Here is a 20,314-nt window from a genome sequence, read left to right as displayed (position 1 = left end):
ATGACTGTATTAATTCAACTGTGAACCTAAAAATTTACAGCCACCTTTGAAAGAGATGTATCCTTGCTTTGGAATGTGTTACTGAATATGTTAAAGCTGTAATGAAATGCTTCTTCTAATCATGTGGTTATTAAATTTAAAAAACATCTATTTTGAAGTGTTGTAAATACTAAATGAGATAGTCTACATAAAGTTCTTGGGATAAAATGGCCACTTAATAAATATCTTTTCTATTGATAGTGTCTTGAATTTTGACAATTTCATGGCTGAAACTTTATCTCATTTGAATTTGTGTTTTCTGCACTGATGGTGACTTTGAAGTCATTTTGTAATGATTCATCTTTTCCAGGTCACTCTCTACATTTCTAGTTTATCTGCCCATTTTTCTTTTTCATTTTTAATATAAACTTTTATTAATTCTCTGAGAATTTCATACATGTATACAATGTATTTTGATTGTAATCATCCCAAATTCCTCCCCTAACTCTTCCCAGGTCCCCCTAACCCTTTATCCCCCTCCCAATTGCACATCCTCTTTTTGTTTTTTAGTATAACCCATGGAGTCCAATCTGGGCTACCTGTAAAGTCATGAGTGTGAGGTCATCCACTGGAGCAGGGGTCACACCCTTAAAGAAATCTGACTTTCCCTCCCCAAGCAGCCAGCAACAGTCAATAGCTCCTCAGCTAGGGGTGGGTCTGCCCATTTTTCTAATGCGCTGTATTTTTCTTAAAAATGTCTGCACCGGAGAAATTTTAGTTCACATGTCATGTATGACAAATATTTTCTTTGCACATCATTATCTTTTCACTCTGTTCATAATATATATGAACAATGATAATTTAAAATCTTAGGTGGCTGCGGATGCCTGCCTTTGCCTTGCATCCTTGGGAATTCTTTCCTTTCTTGAAGTTCTGTAACTCTAGACACGTTCTAATGTGTTTGAGCTTTTACTTTTACTTTTAAAGTTTATATATTTAGTCCATACTTTCCTGAATTAGATATGAAGGTAGAGGTCTACTTTTGTTTCTTCTAGACAATAATTTAATTCTACTGTGAGGATTTATTTAAAAATTCATCTATTTCCTGTTTTTTTTGTTGTTTGTTTGTTTTTGTTTTTTTTTTTGTTTTTTTTTTTGTCTTTTTGAGACAGCTGTAGCCCCAGCTGTCCTGGAACTCACTATGTAGACCAGTGCTGGGATTAAAGGCATGTGCCACCACACCCGGCCCTGTTAAGACTTTAAAGGAGAATGGTGAGAGGCTGCAGATGTAGCTCAGTGGTAAGGTACTTGCCTAGCATGCCTAAGGCCCTTCAACCCCTCATCCTGAAAAAAAAAAAAAACAAAAGAAAAAGAAAATCAGAGGTAAGGGTGTTCTTGTCTTAGGAGATGGTAAGATATGGTATGAAGTCATAAAACAAAATATACTGTTAGCTGACGTGGGGAGAGTTATAGCCAACCACACAACTTGAGCAATGGTAGGCCTATCATTGAGATTTTAACATGTGACAGCAGGCCATAGTCTTCATTAAGTCCTTAAATGATTTCATGTCTCAAAAGAAATATTGTAACTCCAAGACTTATGTAAGAGCTGTAGGTTGTCTGATTTTCATTGAAAAAAGATCTGATTTTTTCCCCTTGTTATTGCAGAAAATTTGAGAAAAGGTTATGTGGTAAATAATAAAAGGAACTCAATGTTAGGTCTACCCCAAGTCTTATGGTTCAACATGGCAACCTTAATTGCTTGCTGCTAATCTTCCTCCCTCCCCATAAATACCTATGGAAAAGCATTTATAAATCAAACATCATTTATAATACATTGGTTTCTTCCATTCACTTGTGAATGTTATAATAATTCTGTATAATAAAGAAATATTACCAAGTGTCATTATCAAGGAAAAAAAACAAAAGAAGAAGCTTCTTTTTGAAACAGATGGAGACTACTGCAGAGCTGTACGACTGATCAGACACAGGGAATAAACATCTGAGAGATTCCCAGTCCTAGGTGATACATCTACAGTTGAATGTCTACAGCTAAGGCTCATAGAACATAGTGGAGCAAGGGATAGAGAGAAAACTAATGCATCCCTCAACTCTTACCAGTAAAGCTTCCTTGTATAGCAGAATGTGATGTACACAGAAGGTCACAACTTCCAGATTTTTAAAGAATATGAGACTACAGAGTGTGTATCCCTGGGTAGGACTCCTATATTGAAACTTACCTGCCCATGGCTCAGGGACAATTGTGAAAGAGGGGGTGGAAAGATTTTAAGAGCCAGGGCTGGTTCATGAACACAGGGAAGCAGAGGCCACTGGAAGCTTGCACATGTGCATTTGTGGCAATGGTGGCATCAAGCTTAGGACCCATGCCAACTCAATTGAATAAGGGCCCAAGGGGAGGAGAGAGATGTTGGGGGCTGGTTGCTGCTAGATCAGGGAGAGTATGCCTTGCACATGATCTCTAGATGGACTGACTGGACTCCAGTGGATGAACTTGCACTGAAGGGCATCTGGTTACAAATGCTTAAGTTACAAATGGATAGGACTTACCATGTGTGGTGGAGTACGTGGGGTCTAGTGGGAATATGGGAGAGCATGGATGGGGGAGAGGCCTGGGTTTGATTGAGACCTGTTGTATGAGAATACAGAAGCCCAATAAATTTTTTTACAAAATTCAAAGAGCACTGGCTGCTCTTGCAGAAAATCAAGGTTTGGATCCCAACACCTATATGACAGCTAACAACCCTTTCCTAACTCCAGTTCCAGAGGATCCAATGTCCATTTCTGACCTCTGCAGACATTGCACACATGGATGCACTTATGTACATTCAGGCACATCTTTTCTTTTTGAATATATTAAATTTAGTTAGGGTTGCTTGCATGACTATGGATGTGGGGCTATTTATCAGAGCATGGACAGCTTTTCAGTGACTATAACACTAAAGAAAAATGACTCTCCCTCCCTCAGAAGACATTAACTGCCAATAGCTCCTCAGCTAATGATGGGGTCTCTTAAGCCCCTCCCTATCCATGCTGGTTTATTGACTAACTTTATCCTGTGCAGACCTTGTTTAGTGACCACCACTGCTGTGAGTTCACAAGTGTAACAGTCATGTCATGTCCAAAAAACAATGTTTCATAGCACTCTTTCCACCCTTCGGCTCTTACATTCTTTCGCTCCCTTTTCTGTGATGTTCCCCAAGCCTTGGCGGGGAGATGATAGAGATGTCCTGTTTAGGAAGGAGTACTCCACAGGCACTTATTATAAGCATGTTGAGCAGTTAAAAGTCTCTGTATTAACTGTTGCCCACTGCAAAAATAAGCTACTTTGACCAAAGGTAAGAGCCATGGTAATTTATGGGTACAAACATAAGTGTTTGGAAGGCATTTTGACAACATAACCATTCAGCAAAACAGTAGTAGGTTCTACCCTAGAGCCTATAACCTCTCTGGTCATGAGCTTTTGATCAGGTTTATAGTACAGGATATGAATTCCCTCCTGTGTAGCAGGACTCAAATCCAATCAGAAAGCAGTTAGTTGCCCTCATAATATCATGCCATTATTAATTGTACCAGTGGGTACATCTTAGCTTGGCAAGTCAGTATTGTAACACACCATTGATGCCCTTTCTTCCCCAGCAGCCTACATAGCACCTTTGTTTACTATGAAAGCTAGCCTGAAGGGAAGAAGCTTTTAGTCCAGTTCCAGCTTGATATCTCCCTTGCCTTTCACTTAAGATTACCACTCCCCAGTATTTATCCTCTTTTTATTTTATTTTATTTTATTTTATTTATTTTAATTTTTTTGTGACTGCCAGTAGGGCAGCCACAGGACCTGAATGGATTATCAAGGAACTGAAAAAAGACCAGGGGACTGATGCAGTTTCTTTACTTTTATTTCTTCATCCATGAACAAGTGCCAAAAGCACTGGCAACTCTATTTATGTACTCATACTCATTGGAGCTACAGCTGAATATTTACAGAACAGTGAATAATAATAAAGAGGCTAGAATACAGCAATTTAGTAAAATAAAATGAGCAGGATAACAATACCACCATCACATGCCTACAAAGATCAAAGTGTCTTCTGAGAAACTAGGGGGATTCTGGCACTCCAAAGATGATTCCTCAGCAAGGGCCCTTGCATAAACTTTCTCTTGAGAAAAGACTCTCCAGACATACAAGTTAAAGTTTCATCTAAATTTACCAAGCATATTTTTAAAGCCGTAGAAACACTATTTTACAGTTCATTCCATTTTCTTATGACCTGTGTTCTATTATCTACTGTCTACCTTAAGGCTTCTTCCCCTCTCCTCCTCTCATGAGCTCTTTCTAGATTTCTGGCCTCTGCAGACACTCCAAATTCAACACACAAATCTAAAAATTTGAAACTAGAATCTATAAATGTGACAGAACATGCAGCACTTGAATTTCTGGACTTAGGTTACCTTACTTGGTATAATTTTTTCTAGTTACATCCATTTTCCTCCACAAATTTATTTCATTTTTCTTGAAGACTGAATAAAATACCGTTGTGTATATGTTCCACATCTTCATTATCCATTCAACAGCTGATGGACATATAGGCTGATTCCATTTCCAAACTATGTAAATATAACAGTAATTAACTTGAATGTGCAAGTATCTCTGCAGTAGGATATAAAGTTCTTTGTGTAAATGCCCAGGAGTGGTATAGCTGGGTCATATGGTAATTCTATTTTTACCTTTTTGAAAAAGTTCTACAATGATTTCCTTACATTCCTACTATAACTCATTCCCCTACATCCTCTCCAGCATTTGTTATCATTTATTTTCTCAATGATAGTCATTCTGATAAGGGTGAGATGAAATCTCAAAGTAGTTTTAATTTGCATTTTCCTGATGGCCAATGGTGTTGAATATGTTTTATTGGTCATTTGTACCTCTATAATTAAGGCTCACAGAACAGAATAGAACAGCGGTACAGAGAATACTAATGCATCTCTCATCTCTCAACCAGGAAAGCTTCTTTATGCAACAGGGGGTAACACAGAAGGCCACATCTTGCCAAAATGTAGAGAATAAGATAATGTAGAGTGTGTGTTCCTGAATAGGACTCCTATATCAAATGTCATCTACCCAGGGCTCAGGGACCATTGTGGAAGAAGGAGTGGAAAGATTGTAAGAACCAGGGGTGGTGAGTGTACGATCTGCAAACAAGGATATTTTTTACTTCTTTCTTTCCCTTTTTGGTCCCTTTTGCTTTTCTTGTCTTACTGCTATGCCTAAGACTTCCAGTATTATATTGAATAAGAGTGGAGAAAGTGGACACCTTTTCTTGTTCCTGATTTTAGTGGAAACACTTTGATTTTTTTCTCCATTTACTATAATATTGAGTAAAGGTTTATTGTGTATTTATTATGTTGAGATAATATCTTTCTATTCTTAGTTCTTTTAGGCCTTTTATTAAGAAGGGATGTTGTATTTTGTCAAAAGTCTTTTCTGCATTATCAAGATAACCATATGGTTTCTGTCCTTGAACTTATTTATGTAGCATAATATTTACAGATTTAGATATATTGAACCATCCTTGAATTTCTAGAATAAAGCCAACTTAATCATAGTGAATGATCTTTTGGATGTGGTCTTGAATTTGTTGGGTCTTTATCCAGTTTTGGCACCAGGACAATACTAACTTCATAAAAATGATAATATTCCTTTGTTATTTTATGGAATAGTTTGAGAAACTTTGGTGTTAGTTCCCTTTTGAAGTTCCAGTAAAATTCACCAGTGAATCCATCTGGAATTGGTCTTTTTTTGGTCAGGAGAGTTTAAATTATTGCTTCAGTCCTGCTGCTTGTTATAGATCTGGGCTTTTTAAAAATCTCATCTTGATTTAATTTTAGTTGGCCATGTGAATCTAAACATTCATCCATTTCTTCTAGATTTTATATATATTTATATTCTATATATATATATATGATGATCTAATGAATTTCTGAACTTCATTGGTATCTGTTTGAAAAATAATTAAAATTTCATTGATATCTGTTATGACGACTCCCTTTTCATCTTTAATTTTATTAATTTGAATTTTTTTTCTTTCTTCTGATTAGTTTGACTAAGGGTTTAACCAATCTTGTTTTATCTTTTCAAAGAATCAATTCTATGCATTGTTGATTCTTTGTACTATTCTCTTTCCATTTCATTAGGTTCTGCCCTGATCTTAATATTTCTGCCTATTGATTTGGGGTGGATTGTTCTTCTTTTTCCAAGCTCCTATGGCCATCATTAAATTATCTGAGCTCTTTCTGATTTCTTTTTTTAAATTTTATTTATTATTTTTATTTTTATGTGTATGAGTGTATTGCCTGTGTAAGTGCACCCATGTTGTGCAATGACTGCGGAGGTCAGAAGGCAGCATCCAATCCTCTGGAACTGGAGCTACAGATGGTTGTTAACCACCATATGGGTTCTGGGAATTGAACCCAGGTCTTCAGCAAGAGCAGTCAGTGCTCTTAACTGCTGAGCCATTTCTTCAGCCCCTCTGACTTCTTAATGTAGGCACTCAGAGCTGTAAGTGTTCCTCTTAGAATTACTTTCACTATATTCCAGAGGTTTCGGTATGTTGTTTTCACTTTCTTTTGATTCTAGGAATATTTTATTCCCTTATTTGTTTCTTCAAAGACCCATCCATCATTCAATAATGTGTTGTTTAACTACTCTGAAGTTTGTGTATGTTTTAGGGTTTCTCTTGCTATTGATGCATTTTATTCTATTGTGATTAGATAGAATACAATGAATTATTTCATTTTTCCTATATTTGTTAAAACTTGTTTGGTGTCTTAATATATGATCTATTTTAGAGAAAGTTACATGGGTTGCTGAGAAGAATGTGTAGTCTTCAGTCTATGGGTAAAATGTTTTGTATATGTCTGTTATGTTCGTTTGATCTATGATGTCAATTAATTCAGATGTATCTGTTTACTTTTTGTTAGGATGGCCTGTCAGTTAGTGAGAATGAGTATTGAAATCATCAGCTACTATTGTCCTGGGGTTAATTCATGATTTCATATGTAGTATTTTTTTTTATGAAAATGGGTATACCTGTGTTCAAGGAGTATTTGTTTAGAATAGTAATGTTCTCTCAGTGGATTGTTCCTTTAATCAGTATGAAGTGACCTTCTTCATCTTTTCTCACTAGTTTTGGTTTAAATCTATTTTTTTCAGATATTAGAACAGTTACGTCTGTTGTTTCCTACTTCCATTTGCTTGGAATATCTTCTATCCTTTCACCTTAAGATAGTGTTTGTCATTTATGGTGAGTACATTTCTTGGAGGCAACAAAGAGATGGTTCCTGTTTTTTTATGTCACCTGCTAGCTTGTGTCTTCTGATGGGGGAATTGAGACCATTTTATTCAGTTATTACTGAAAGGTGTGTATCAATTACTGTCATTTTGTTGATTTTGTGGTGTTTTGTTTTTTTTTTTCCTTTTCAACTATTATTTTAGAATGGCTTATTCCTACCTATGGCCTTGTGGATAGATTTTTTACTTCAGTCCTTCAAGTATGTTCTATAGAGCTGTCTTAGTAGTCATAAAGTTCTTTAGCCCACTTTTATCATGGAAAGTTTTTAAAAATATTTTATTTATTGTTTTATGTGTATGAGTGTTATGCCTGCATGTAGGTAAGTGCACCCGAGTCGTGCAATGCCTGTGGAGGACAGAAGAGGCTGTCAGACCTCCTGGAACTGGAGTTACAGACAGTTGTTAGCTGCCATGTGGGTGCTGGGATTCGAACCCGTGTTTTCTGCCAGATAGTCAATGTTCTTAACCACTGAGCCATCTCTCCAGCCCGGAAAGTTTTTTCTCCTTTAATTATGACAGATATTTTTGCTGGGTAGTCTAGGTTGGCAGTTGTCTTTCAGAAATTGAAATATATCCTTTCAGGCCATCCTGGCTTTTAAAATTTCAATCAACAAGTCTCTGTTATTCTGATGGGCTTATGTGTGACTTGTTCTCTTTTATCACCTTCAGTACATTTTCTTTGTCCTGTATATTTAGAATTTTAATTATAATGACAAAGAGAGGTTACCACCCCCACCCCCCTGGTCTGTTCAGTGTCCTAAATGCCTCTTTGTCTAGATTGGCATATTTTTCCCCTAACTCTGACAAATTGTTTTCTTTTGCAAATGCTCTGTGCTTTCAGCATGAGATTTCTTGTGCATTCATAAACTGTAAATCTGGCCTTTTCATAGTGCTGTGTGCATTCATCCTGGCATTCCCATGTGTATCTTACCTTTGTCCTGGCTGCATTGTTCTAGTTCCTCCACCTTGTCTTTATGCTGATAGTCTGTTCCATCCTTGATCCATGCCATTGGTGAAATTTCCCACAGAAATTCTTATTTTCCTTTCCAGCATTTCAGATAAAATTTTCTTTATCTTCCTTTTTATTGAATTCATCTTGCATCAACTTTCTTATTCTAGTCAGCTGTTGTGTTTTATATTAGAAGCTTATTTTTGCTGAGTATGGTGGCTCATGCCTTTAATCTCAGCACACATGAAGCAGAGGCAAGTGGATTTCTGAGTTTGAGGCCAGTCTGGTCTACATAGTATGTTCCAATCCAACCAGAGTCACATACTGAAACAGTCTGACATTTTTTCTTCTTTGATTTCTTTGAACATAATCATTCTTTCAAGTTCTTTGTCTGGGATTTCATCTAACTCACTCTCACTGGATGCCATTATGATAGGATTAGTAATTTTAGATGGAATTATGTTGCCTTGGTTCTTCATGTTTCTTGTATCACTGCATTGGAATTTACACTTCGGAGGTTATTTTATTGTTTCCTTTTTTATCAGCTATATTCTTTCAGTTGAAGTATTTGCAATATTCAAATGGGACTTGGATGTGGTAGAGTTGATGTATGTAGTTCAGAAAATAGTCCTCAGTCCAAGAGTTCAGGGTGCCTCATACTTCTATATTATTCCGAGTAGAAATATTAACTGTGAAAGCAACCATAGTAGCTGGATATTCCCAATATGCAAATGCTATACTAGTTAAAATCGGCCCCTTTGACAACAATAACTGTTGGATAAACAAATAAGGACAGTATGCTGTATACTCAGATTGTAGTTACTCAGATTGGGTGTGGGAAGGAAGTGGAGTGGGTAAAGATAGGCGTGTTAGATTGATTTTGATGAGAAAAAAAAGTGAGAAAAGTAGGCAAGAGTCCGGGAAAGTTAGGATACAGCTAAGAGTCTACAGATTTTAGAGACTATTAAATCTATGAAAGATTATAGTTAAGAAGTAAAAGGAGGGGGCTGAAGAGATGGCTCAGCAGTTAGGAGCACTGACTGCTCTTGTAGAGGACCTGGGCTAACAATTAACAACACCAGAGCTAACAATTCCAGTTCCAGGGGATCCGACACCGTCTTTTGACCACTGCAGACATTGCATGACATGGATGTACTAACACACATGCAGGCAATACATTCATACACATAAAATAAAAATAAATCTTTTAAAAAAGTAAAAGGAGGGGATAATGTTGAGACAAAGAGGGAAAGACATAGAAATAAGTAAGGAAGTATATAAGATGTGAGTGAAAAGTAGAGTGTCTGATAAGTAGACTGAGTGGATAAACATACACAATAATCCTAAAACCATCCTAAGACATATATGTAAGAATGGAAGCTAAATAATAGAAAATAAGAAATTAAAGTTCTCAGATCCCATTGGGTCTGGCAGACATTGTTTTGTACTGGGGACAGGAGTGGGGATTGGGGAGTCATTGGTTTCTGCAGCCTTCCTGTCTTATTCAGTTCTGGTGTGTGGAGCAAAGGTGGCCTTTTCTAATGCAGGTTCAATGTGAGGAACAACACTTCCCAGTGCAGTTTCTATGTTCTCTAGGCAGCTTGCTTCAGCCCATGTGCTGCTGATTCAAGAGGATTTAAGGCTGGGTCCATTTTTCAGCTTCCAGTACCTTTTTCTCTTTAGAGATCTCTTTTGGCTTACTAAGTTCATTCATGGATTTTTGTCTCTTGCAGGAAGAGAGCTTGTGTCTTTCCTTGACTGTTTTCTTCCACTGTCTCAGTGGTAAAACCTGATCTGACATGTTACCCATTAAGTTCCAATCTTGAATTTCTAGTACCATTACTTTCAGCTGAGAGGAATTTCTTGGTGAATACAAGTTAAACGCAGGATGTGTCATTGCACAACACAATCAAACTGCATTAGATTAAAAGGTTATGACCACTGTGGGAGGGAGAGGAGGGACATTCAACTTTCATGTGGCTAATGTTTTCTCGTGATGGTTAATAATTAACTTTATCTAGGGTAGGTTTTGATTGAGTTGAGGTGGGAAGACGCATGGGCTGCACCATTTCATGAACTGTGGTCCCAGACCACAGAAGAGAGAAAGCAAGAAGAGCACCAGAATTCATCTCTCTGCTTCCTGACTATGGATATGTGACCTCCTGGGCCTCAATGGGTTGTATCCCCTCAAACTACAAGCCCAAATAAATCCTTCCTCCCTTACGTTGCTTGCCAGGTATTTAGCCAGAGTAATGAGAAAAGTAACTAATAATTCACCTCTTGAAGAAATTAACATGAAAAAAGGTTAAGTTCCCAAAAGAAAGCAGAGGACATGCAACACGGCTAAGAAGTACACAGAAGACATGTTCAACCTTACAATAAACCTCAGGTCCACGTCTTCATTTAAAAAGGCACCAACGGGGAGGTATCTGTGCCACAGAAATGGATACTCAGTATTCACCTTCAAAAAGCCTGAAGCAATCTGGAAATAACTGTGAAAAAGTGTGCCTTGCTAGCTTGACTCTACGTCGTTTGGTACAAGATGAATTCAATTGCTGCTGGTCACAGGAAAGTAGGAGTAATCCACCTGCCCTGCAAAAGTTGCACTTTCTGTGTAGTGCTATAAGTCATGAAAACCATGTTCTCAGACAGTATTGGGTGTTTCTGGTTATAAATGGCAGACAAGATGCTTATGGTTTTAAGAAAACTGTGACTCTAATGTGCGCGAGGCCAGGTACCTGTATTGTGTCAGAGAAACTAAGCTGACAATAGGATGCTGTTTTTGTCTGTTATGTCAGTTCAGCACAGAGCAAGAGGCTGGAAATTGAAACATTTCAATCCATATTTATAAATATGCAGTTACAAATTTTAATATACTTAGAAAGTTTAAAGAAATGGTGAACTTGGGTCTCCTGACTCAAAGACAGAATACAGAAATTCATTGCCATCATCGCTGCTGAGAAGTAACTTTTCATATTCTTTAGCAGAGTTATCTGTTTTAGGCAGAATTATATAATTTTTTTCATATACCTTTATTTTCAAAATGTCTAAAGTACACATGCATTGTTTTAAAAATAAAACTATCTTTTAAAGACTCAACACCACACTTTCCAGTTATATGCAAGTTTGATGAAGCTGAATCAGTAGATAAACATGGTTTATTACTTTGCCTGTGGAAGTAATTTCTACACAAGTCAAGGTTTAGGCCTCTTCAGGCTGTTTCTGGCTCCTAGGCAGAGGCTCTATTCTGGTTTTGAGCCTACATCCTAGGTATAGACATAAGATGGCCTCAATGACAGGAATTCCAGGAACACAGAGACAAGTGTTGCTGGGCTATGGACAGTACACACAGTTCACAGTCCAATCCAGAATAGTAGGATGGAGTATGCCAAGCATGTCCCTAGATTTATCTTTTATACAAAGAGGAGTCATTTGGGCACAGCCACCGAGGTTGTGAAAATACATTTTAAGAAAAATAAATATTCTGCAGAATGTATTTACAAGGATCAATTGTTTTGTCCTCCATCCCAATTATTATAAGATGGGAAACCATAATTTCACAACTAAGAAGCACATTCTTGGTTGTTCATGTCAGTTCAGCACAGAATGTGGGGCTGAAAATCCCAAACCTTTTTTATCCATATTTATAAATATACAAAATTGCAAATTTTCTATGTTTAGAAGGATTTCAAAGAAATAAGTACAAATGGTTTTAGGGTCTCTGCTCTTCCAATGATGCTGTACAGCTGTCAGAACATCTTCCACATCTTTTCTGATTCTTCCTGGAAGCAAGGGCCTCAGAGACCGCCAGTCGCTGACCCTGTCATTACTTTGCATCAGAGAACACTTACACCAACTACAGAATGCACAGAAAGCACAAGGGACAACTGTAGACAGGGGCACAGGGTTGAGGGCACCATTAAAACTTGAAGAGGTCAATGAAGTGCTGTGGGGACACAGGTGTAAAGCAGCTGTCAGGGTTGGCTGCAGTGCAGGGGTGTCCTGAGTCCTGCAGAGAGAGAAAAAGAAGTTAGGACACATCATCACACTTTTACAGTGACATCTGCATTTGGTCAACTGGATCCCAATCCCACTTCAGTGCTACACAACTAACTCAGCTGGGAATCAGTAGGTTAGTTAGATTCAGGGGATTTCTAATTGGTAATGTTTCATCTCTGGAGTCACTCTGCGAAATGTGGAAGCTGCAAATTTCTGCCTCTTCCTGGCCCACCCCTCCATATCCTACCTCCTGGTTCCTTCTACACCTTACAATCCTGGGAAGTTGGCAAAGGGTCTCCAGATGGGACATCACAAGCACTGTCTCAAGAGGTGTGAAAAACTGGCAGTGCTCACAACCAAGGAGTTATAATTACTCTTAGCAGAAGGGTTAGGAGAAAAGTAAGATTTGCAGAAGAAAACTGACACCATCTTGAAAGGCTCAGTGTGGTTGGAGCTGTTTGTGTAGCCTCCAGCAGACCACCCTGAGGTGCATGGCTGGCTCTTCAGTAAGTTTTCTGGGACAAGTATACAATTGTTAACAAGAGCTGAACCTTATCAAAGTTGTCACCTGGTAGGGCAAGGACAATGTATGAGTTGGAACAGCACACAGCCACATGAAGTACCTTGAATAACCAAGCAAGATGGTAGTCCTTTGCGATCATGAAGAAAAGAGTCAGCAAAGGAAGCAGCAAAGGGACAAAAAAAGAAAAGTTAGGGTTAGACAGAGCCAGATGTAATTAAGCATTTAGGTTTGAAGCATATATTTACAGAAATAACTAAAACTGTGTAACTAAGTTTGGGTAATACAAATTATGAAAAGACAACCAGTAGACATTCCAAATCTTATACAACTTAAAGACAGCCTAGGGCAAAGCTGGGTGTGAAGGCACACACCTTTAATCCCAACACTCAAACCAGGAGGCAGAAGCAGGTGGATCTCTGTGAGTTGAGGCCAGCTTATTCTACATAGCCAATTCCTATACAGCAAGGGCTACACAGTGAGATTTTCTCTTAAAAGGAAAAAAAAAGGCATTCCCTTAACATGGAGGAAATGGTTCTATTTCCTTGTAACTCTCTAACAACTCAGGAGGCCATACCACTTAACTATTTCTATGAAAAAAGTAACACTTTTAGTTTTTTTGGCCAGGGGAGTGCCTCATCTTTTTCTTGTTCCGAGGGACTAATCTGTGCTTAACAATGTGGCTAACTGGAACCCACATGTACCCCACAGTCCTGCATCCAGCCCTGATCTGACACCTAATTTCTTGGGGGTACACCAACATATGTTGTTGCTTCTGCATGATCAGCAGTTCTGCACTAGTTGCTGCCTCTGTGCTTACACTACGACCCGCAACTGGAGGGTTTCTGTCCTCCTCTGCTCAGAAATGGGGTGACATTTCAGATGTTTGTCTGACAGTTCACAAGGACCAAGCAGCTAGAGAGGGTCTGGGATCTCTGCTTCATCACTGGTTTAGGCCACAGCCTTACTCCTGATGCCTACACAGGCCTCAAGATCATTGCTAGGTGTCCAGCACTCTTCTTGCTACTGATACATTGAGAGAAGAAAGGAGAACGGAAAAGGCAAATCTCCATCCTGGCTTTCCTAACCCACTCTATGAGCCCACAATTTCTGATAGGTTTTACAGAGTCAAGATACTGAGTAGGGATGTAAACATGCACACAATGACTCTGGCCTTCTCAGCATGCTGATAACTTGGAAGGGAACAAACTGACTAGGCCTTGAGTCTTCCTGGAAAAATTAACAAGAATCACTCAAATACAGTGGAACTAGGGCAGATGGATAAACACTTTGGGAGCAGGTTCAGGAACCCCACAGGGACTGTGGAACTGGGAACACACCAGGCACAAGCCAAAATGGGGGCCAGTCATGATGTGGCTCCTGACTAACCACATGGGGCCAGATGAAGACTAGCTACCTGTCTCCCACAATTCCTAACAGGCGAGTTTCCCTGAGTGTCTTGGTAAATAGTACTTCCCAGGGAGCTGAGGTATACCCAACATTAGGCACCATTTTCAGAGCTGCATCACATTTCCACCACCTGGGCTGCATGTAGCTACACTAGTAGCGTAGAGGAAACCACCTGGGCCTGCTTGACTATGCTCTACCCAGAAGGTTGCCTCTTCTGGACAGTGGCAAGGCAAACTGCAGAAGAGGGAAGTACCTGACAGCTTCAGGGATTAAGAAGGAAGAGTGGTCTTCCTCATAGTTTCAAGTTTATGTTCAGAAACAGAATCTCAACAGAGCAGGGACTCTGGAAGGGTGGTGGTTGGGGAAGTTGTACTGGGCTGACTCCCTGGGGCCTGGGACACCTTGCCAGGTATGGCACTGCCCACTCTCTGGGTAAAAAAGTAAAGACCAACAGGAGTATGACTTTTCAAATGTGATCACTATGGTAGGAAAGGATACTAAATATAGAAATTTGCAGGCCAATTCTTTGGAAAACTAAAAATCATCTTTCAATTAAAAATAATCAGAACTTACATATTTTAGGAAATTTAAACAGCACATTCTTATATCACCAAACAACACAGAAACTAGAGAATATAAACATGTTTCTTTGTGCTGTTTTCTTTAGCAGATAAGGAAACTGCCATTCTTAGAAATTGTTCCAAGAAAAACACTATCTCATACAAAACTGAAAAGTCTTCAATCCCATGAATTTATCCACACTTTTAATATTTCTACAGAAAATTCCTAAGAGAAGCCCAATTCAAACTGGACATTATAAGTCTCACCTTCTCTGACTGTGCCAGAGAAAGGTCCTTGTGTTCTCAGAGTATGAATGATTCAGAGATACGAGATGGGAATCCTGGAAGGAGCTATAGAGATCAGCTAGGATCTTGCTGGGTTCGGGTATCAATGTGGGGCCCTTTCTTTCTACAGGCATCTGCCCACTTTATGCTCCATGACTAGGGATAGAGGGTACAGTAGAGGGCTATTTCTTGTATGCATAGCCTCAGCAAGGACAAATCTGGACATAAGATGACCCTGTTCTTAAGAGAAAGTATTCTAGAAAATAGCTGTCCGGCAAAGCTTTTCAAACACTGGTGTTTTTTTTTTTTTTTTTTTTTTAATTTTGAGAGAGAGGAATTAAGATCAGAAATGAAAAACCCTTCTAAACTATTCTTGCTGGAAGGATCAGCAACTATTACTAAGAAGCCTGTTAAAATAATATGACAACTGAGCAATTTTAGTTCTCTGCTCAGCTGTGGATCACTGTAATAAAAAATGTCATGTTATTATACATGGAGTTTTAAATTAAAAATAGTTGTCCTTCCGCCAACAATTTAAATATTTTATTTATTATTTTTATTTTATGTGTATGACGGTATTGACTGCATGTAGGTAGGTGCACCCACACTATGCAATGCCCATGGAGGTCAGAAGCAGGTGTTGGATCCCCTGAAACCAGAATTACAGATGGTTGTTAGCTGCCATATGAGTGCTGGGAACTGAACCCAGGAAAGACCAGGCAGTGTTTTTAACCACTGAGCCAGCCATCACTCCAGCAGCTCCCCACACTTTTAAAGCATTTTATTTATTACTGCCAACAATTTTGAACTTGTCTTGTGACCCATCTGACAACAAATTTAGATAGGTGTAAAGTAAAACAATCTAAACACGTTATTGTGGCTACCAGGCAAAAGAAAAGATACAAAGGGCTCTCTTCTGGTTATGGGCAACAAGTCAATATTACCAGAAACACAGTATGGGCAGTGAGATTCCAAAGAATAGGCAGTGACAGGGTGAAGGACTCCCAATTTACTATTTGAATATGGAAATCTGCTGATAAGAACACAAGTTTTCACTAAGGGATCAGTCTTGCAGGTAAGTAATGATAGTTTTGTAAGTTTTAATAATCGAAGTGAGAAAAAGCAAGTTTGCTTTCAAACTTGTGTTTCCTTATGGCACCATTCCCCTAAGAACTTTGCTTTGAGAGAAGCATGAGGCTGGTTCTGACCTCCTGGAGACAGTGGGCCTGTCTTCTAGATGCACTGAGAGGCAGACAAGTTCAGGATTCTTCCTCAGGTTAGAGGTGAGGCACCCAAAGCCTTGCTCAGGACTGGATGCTCAGGAGCTTCATCTAATCCAATTGTAACCCTAGACCCACCTCTGCAGCAAGGAGAAGAATGTCCCCCACTCTGAGGTGCATGGCACTTCAGTTTTCAACAAAGCTAATTTAGAATACAAGTGTACATTTTTATGGGCCTCCCCTGGTTTCCCTCCCCAGTATCTGGCAGATATATTTAAATAACATCGCTATCACAAACAGTATTTTCCATCCTCCTCTCACTTTTCTATTTAAAATATAGATGAATAGTTTATTTCACTGAATTCCAACCCTCAAATCCCAAGAGTACATTTTAAATCATTACCTTCCAAAAGAGAATGCTGCAGTGTCGACAGAAATGTAAAGTATCTCCATACTGTTCTTTAGTTGGATAATATTTCTGAAGTGTAAAATACATCAACTTCCATTCGATATGACCTTTTTCTGAAAGAATCAGATGTCTACAAAACTAAAAGAAAATTCTGTTCAGAAACAGTAGATGATTTTCAAAATATGCTTAGCTATATTTTGAAAAGACAATGAAGTGCATGAAACATTTTATTATCTGAAGTCAAACTTAAGACTTGAGTTAAATCAATGAGTGTGGTGGTTTGAATAAAAATTTCCCCCATAGGTTCCAAGTATTTGGACATTTTGTTCTCAGGTGGTGGCACTGTTTTGGAAGGTTTAAGAAGGTGTGGCCATCCTGGAGGAAGCAAGTCACTGGGGGCGGGCTTTAGAGAGTTCTTAAGCCTTGTTGGATCTCCAGCTGCTCTCTTGCTTCCTGTGCCTGCATGATGATGTGAGAGCTTAGCTTCTGCTTCTCCTGCTCCAGCCACCTCCAGCCACCATGCCCTCCTGCCATGATGTACTGTAATTCCCCTGGAACCATAAGTTCAAATAAACTCTTCCTTCTATAAGTTGCTTTGGTCAGTGTTTCTATCACAGCAACAGAAAAGTGACTAATACAGGAATTGGTACCAGAGAGTGGGCTGTTGGCTGTGTAGAACCTGACCATGTGGGGTTTTGAAGAAATGTGCAAGACTTTGGAAGGTTGGGCTAGAAAAGTGGTTGACTGCCATAAGCAGAGCTTAGCAGGCCATTCTAGTAGGCACCTGGAAGAAAGTAGTGTTTAGAACAATGTAGTTTCAGAGGGAAATAAGGACTTAAGCAGCACTTGGGCTATTTTGGCAAAAAGTCTGGCTGGAGTCTGCCCTAGACCAAAAAGCTTGCCTAAGGCTAAGTTGAAAAGCAATGGACCAGTTTCTCTGGCAGAAGAAATTTCAAGACAGCCTAATGTAGGAACAGTGGCATGGCTATTAATGGTGAATATTATGCAGATCTACAGTGAAAGAGAGCAAATGGGGCAGAAAAAAAATACAGTTTGAATTGAAAAAGAGCACTAGGAAGATAAATCTTGGAGCCCTGGCACGAGAGGATCCCATTGATAAGGAGATTAAAGTGATTAGGGAGGCGCCTAGAGATTCAAACTTAAACAATGCAAAGAGTGCCTCCAGGGCAAGACCACACCCAGTTAAGCTTCCAACTTGTGAAAGGAAAACTGCAGGGGCCGCTGAAGAAAAGAGTTTCTAAAATGGATAAAGCAGGCTGGAGTCCACCACAACTTGCAGTCAAACTTGTCAGTGCCCTTCAAGCACTGCTGGCTTTAGAGGCATGAAAGATGGAAGAGTGAAGGGGTCATTAGTTCTTCCTCCACAGTTTCAGAGAGCCTTGGAGGCCAGGAAGCATGAACCAGGGGTTCTCCTGCCTGCAGAAGGCTCTGACAGGCCATTGTGTGAAGCTATGAAGGTGAAGCCTGGTTGGCAATGGAGACTCCAAAGATGTTCATGATGCCAGAGCTATGAGGCATCTGCCAAGAAGACCTGCATACAGGGAGTGGTAGCAACCCAAGAGAGAGATGTGTGTTGCACACAGCAAAGCTGGAGAGGCTGAGCCATCTAAGCCCTTTGGAAGTCCCAGAAGTCAAATATGGAGCTACTGCATTTGGTGTTTGCTCTGCTGGTTTTCAGTCTTGTTTTGGTCTGGTATTTCCTCACTGTGCCTCCATTCCTCCCTTTTGGAATGGTAATGTATATTTGGTTCCACTGTACGTTGGGAGTAAGTAATTTGTCTTTTGATTTTATAGAGGCTTACAGTTATTTACCTGAGTCTCAGAAGAGACTTTGGACTGTGAACTTTTAAACAGTATTGAGACTGATAATGACTATGGGGACTTTTAAAGTTGGACTAAATGCATTTTGCATTTTACATGGTCATGAGCCTATGAGGGCCAGGGTGGAATGTGGTGGTTTGAATGAAAATGTCCCCCCATAGACTCCAAGTGCTTGGACATTTTTCCCCCAGATGATGGCACTGTTTTGGGAGGTTTTAGAAGGTGTGGCTATCCTGGAGGAAGCACGTCACTGGGGGTGGGCTGAGAGAGTTCTTAAGCCTTGCCAGATCTCCAGTTGCTCTCTTGCTTCCTGTGCCTGTGTGATGATATGGGCGCTTAGCTTCTGCTTCTCCTCCAGCTTCCTCCAGCCACCATGCCTCCCTGCCATGGTGGACTGTAATTCCCCTGGAACCGTGAACTCAAATGGACTCTTCCTTCTGTAAATAGCTTTGGTCAGTGTTTCTGTCACAGCAACAGAACAGTGACTAATACAATGAGGGACAAGTCAAGCAAGTTTGTTTTTATACAGTGACACCAAGCAGCTGAGAGACAGATAGAAAACAGCCCTGGAATGAGGTCTGGGATAGTTGAAGGTGTCGTATATTTGATAAGAGACTTGTACATAGGATATACAAAGAACACTACTACTCAACTTGAAAATGAACAATGGATTTGAAAAGGCATTTCTTCTAGTAAGACACAAAAATGGTCAATGTCCTCAGGAAGAGATGTTGACCACCTAAAGTAGAAGGATTGACCACCTAAAGTAGAAGGATCTACCACCTCATGCCCATTGGGATGGCTATAATTAGAAAATCAGGCAACTGAAAGTGCTGGGGAAGGTGTGAAGTACCAGACACCTGGTATATTGCTGGCAGGAGTGTAAAATGGTACAGCCACTGTGGAAAACAGTGCTATTTCTCCAAAGATCAAACAGTTACCATCTGACCTATAATTCCATGCCTAGGATATTACCTTAGAGAAACGAAAACATGTCCACATATAAATTCATCAATGGATGGCAACAGCAGCAATAATCCCCAGAGCCACAAGTGAGAAGGAAATCAGTATCCATGACCAGATGACTGGGTAAACAAAACATGGTGTGTCCAAAGAATGGAATCTTATTTAGTGCCTGAAGGAATGAAAGTCTGATTTATAATACCACCTGCATTCCAAAGGTCATTCTGATGAGAGCAAAGACATCAGTAACAAAAGCTCAAGCAGTGTATATTCCCCTTATATCAAACATCTAGAACAGGTAAATCTAGAGTTAGAAAGTGGAGGAAAGGTTGCTTAGGACTGGAATAGGGTTAGGATGGCAGCTGAAGGGTACAGGGCCTCTTCTGTGTTGACAACTGTCCTAAAACCAACTACAGTGACCACTATACAAAGCGGATAGTATCTTAATAAATATGTTACCAAAAAATCTTGGAGGAACACTATTTGGTCATAAGAAAATAAAGCATATGGTTGGATCAATTTTATATATGTGCTGTGTACACAGACTGTTGTGTGGGTAGGAGGCTGATAGACTCTCCTTGTTTGCTTAACAAAAGATGCCTTCATCTGGGTTTACTGCTGTATTGAGTGGTTTGCTTTTTTTTTTAAATTTTTTAACTTATTTTTATTTTACGTGTATGTGTGTATTGTCTGCATGTAGGTAAGTGCATCTGTGTCGTGCAGTGCCTGTGGAGGTCAGAAGAGGCTATAGGATCCCCTGGGACTGGAATTACGGACAGCTGTTAGCTGTCATGTAGGTGCTGGGATTCAAA

General features: G+C 39.4%; 1 protein-coding gene across 5 annotated transcripts in view; it reads right to left on the bottom strand.

Moving 5' to 3' along the window:
- Nucleotides 1-11,150: 11,150 nt before the first annotated feature.
- Fbxo25 (F-box protein 25) overlaps nt 11,151-20,314 on the bottom strand; it is a 51,684-nt gene continuing 42,520 nt past the window's right edge. For 3 of the 5 annotated variants that reach the window (XM_008830447.2, XM_008830449.2, XM_029562215.1), the window contains exons 9-11: nt 16,692-16,835; nt 12,917-12,943; nt 11,151-12,303 (exon numbers count right to left, since the gene is read on the bottom strand). In XM_008830447.2, the coding sequence (XP_008828669.1) occupies nt 12,214-12,303; nt 12,917-12,943; nt 16,692-16,835 (261 nt within the window). In that variant the 3' untranslated portion in view covers nt 11,151-12,213. Of the gene's footprint in view, nt 12,304-12,916; nt 12,944-16,691; nt 16,836-19,514; nt 19,675-20,314 lie in introns of those variants that run through there. The other 2 variants (XM_008830450.2, XM_017797481.2) reach the window with 2 other exon arrangements.

The sequence above is a fragment of the Nannospalax galili genome, unplaced genomic scaffold (genome assembly GCF_000622305.1).
Source record: "Nannospalax galili isolate Female #2095 unplaced genomic scaffold, S.galili_v1.0 scaffold134, whole genome shotgun sequence".
Taxonomy (NCBI): Eukaryota; Metazoa; Chordata; class Mammalia; order Rodentia; family Spalacidae; genus Nannospalax; species Nannospalax galili.
Note: the sequence above shows the minus strand (reverse complement) of the source record. Positions and strands in the feature narration are given on the sequence as shown.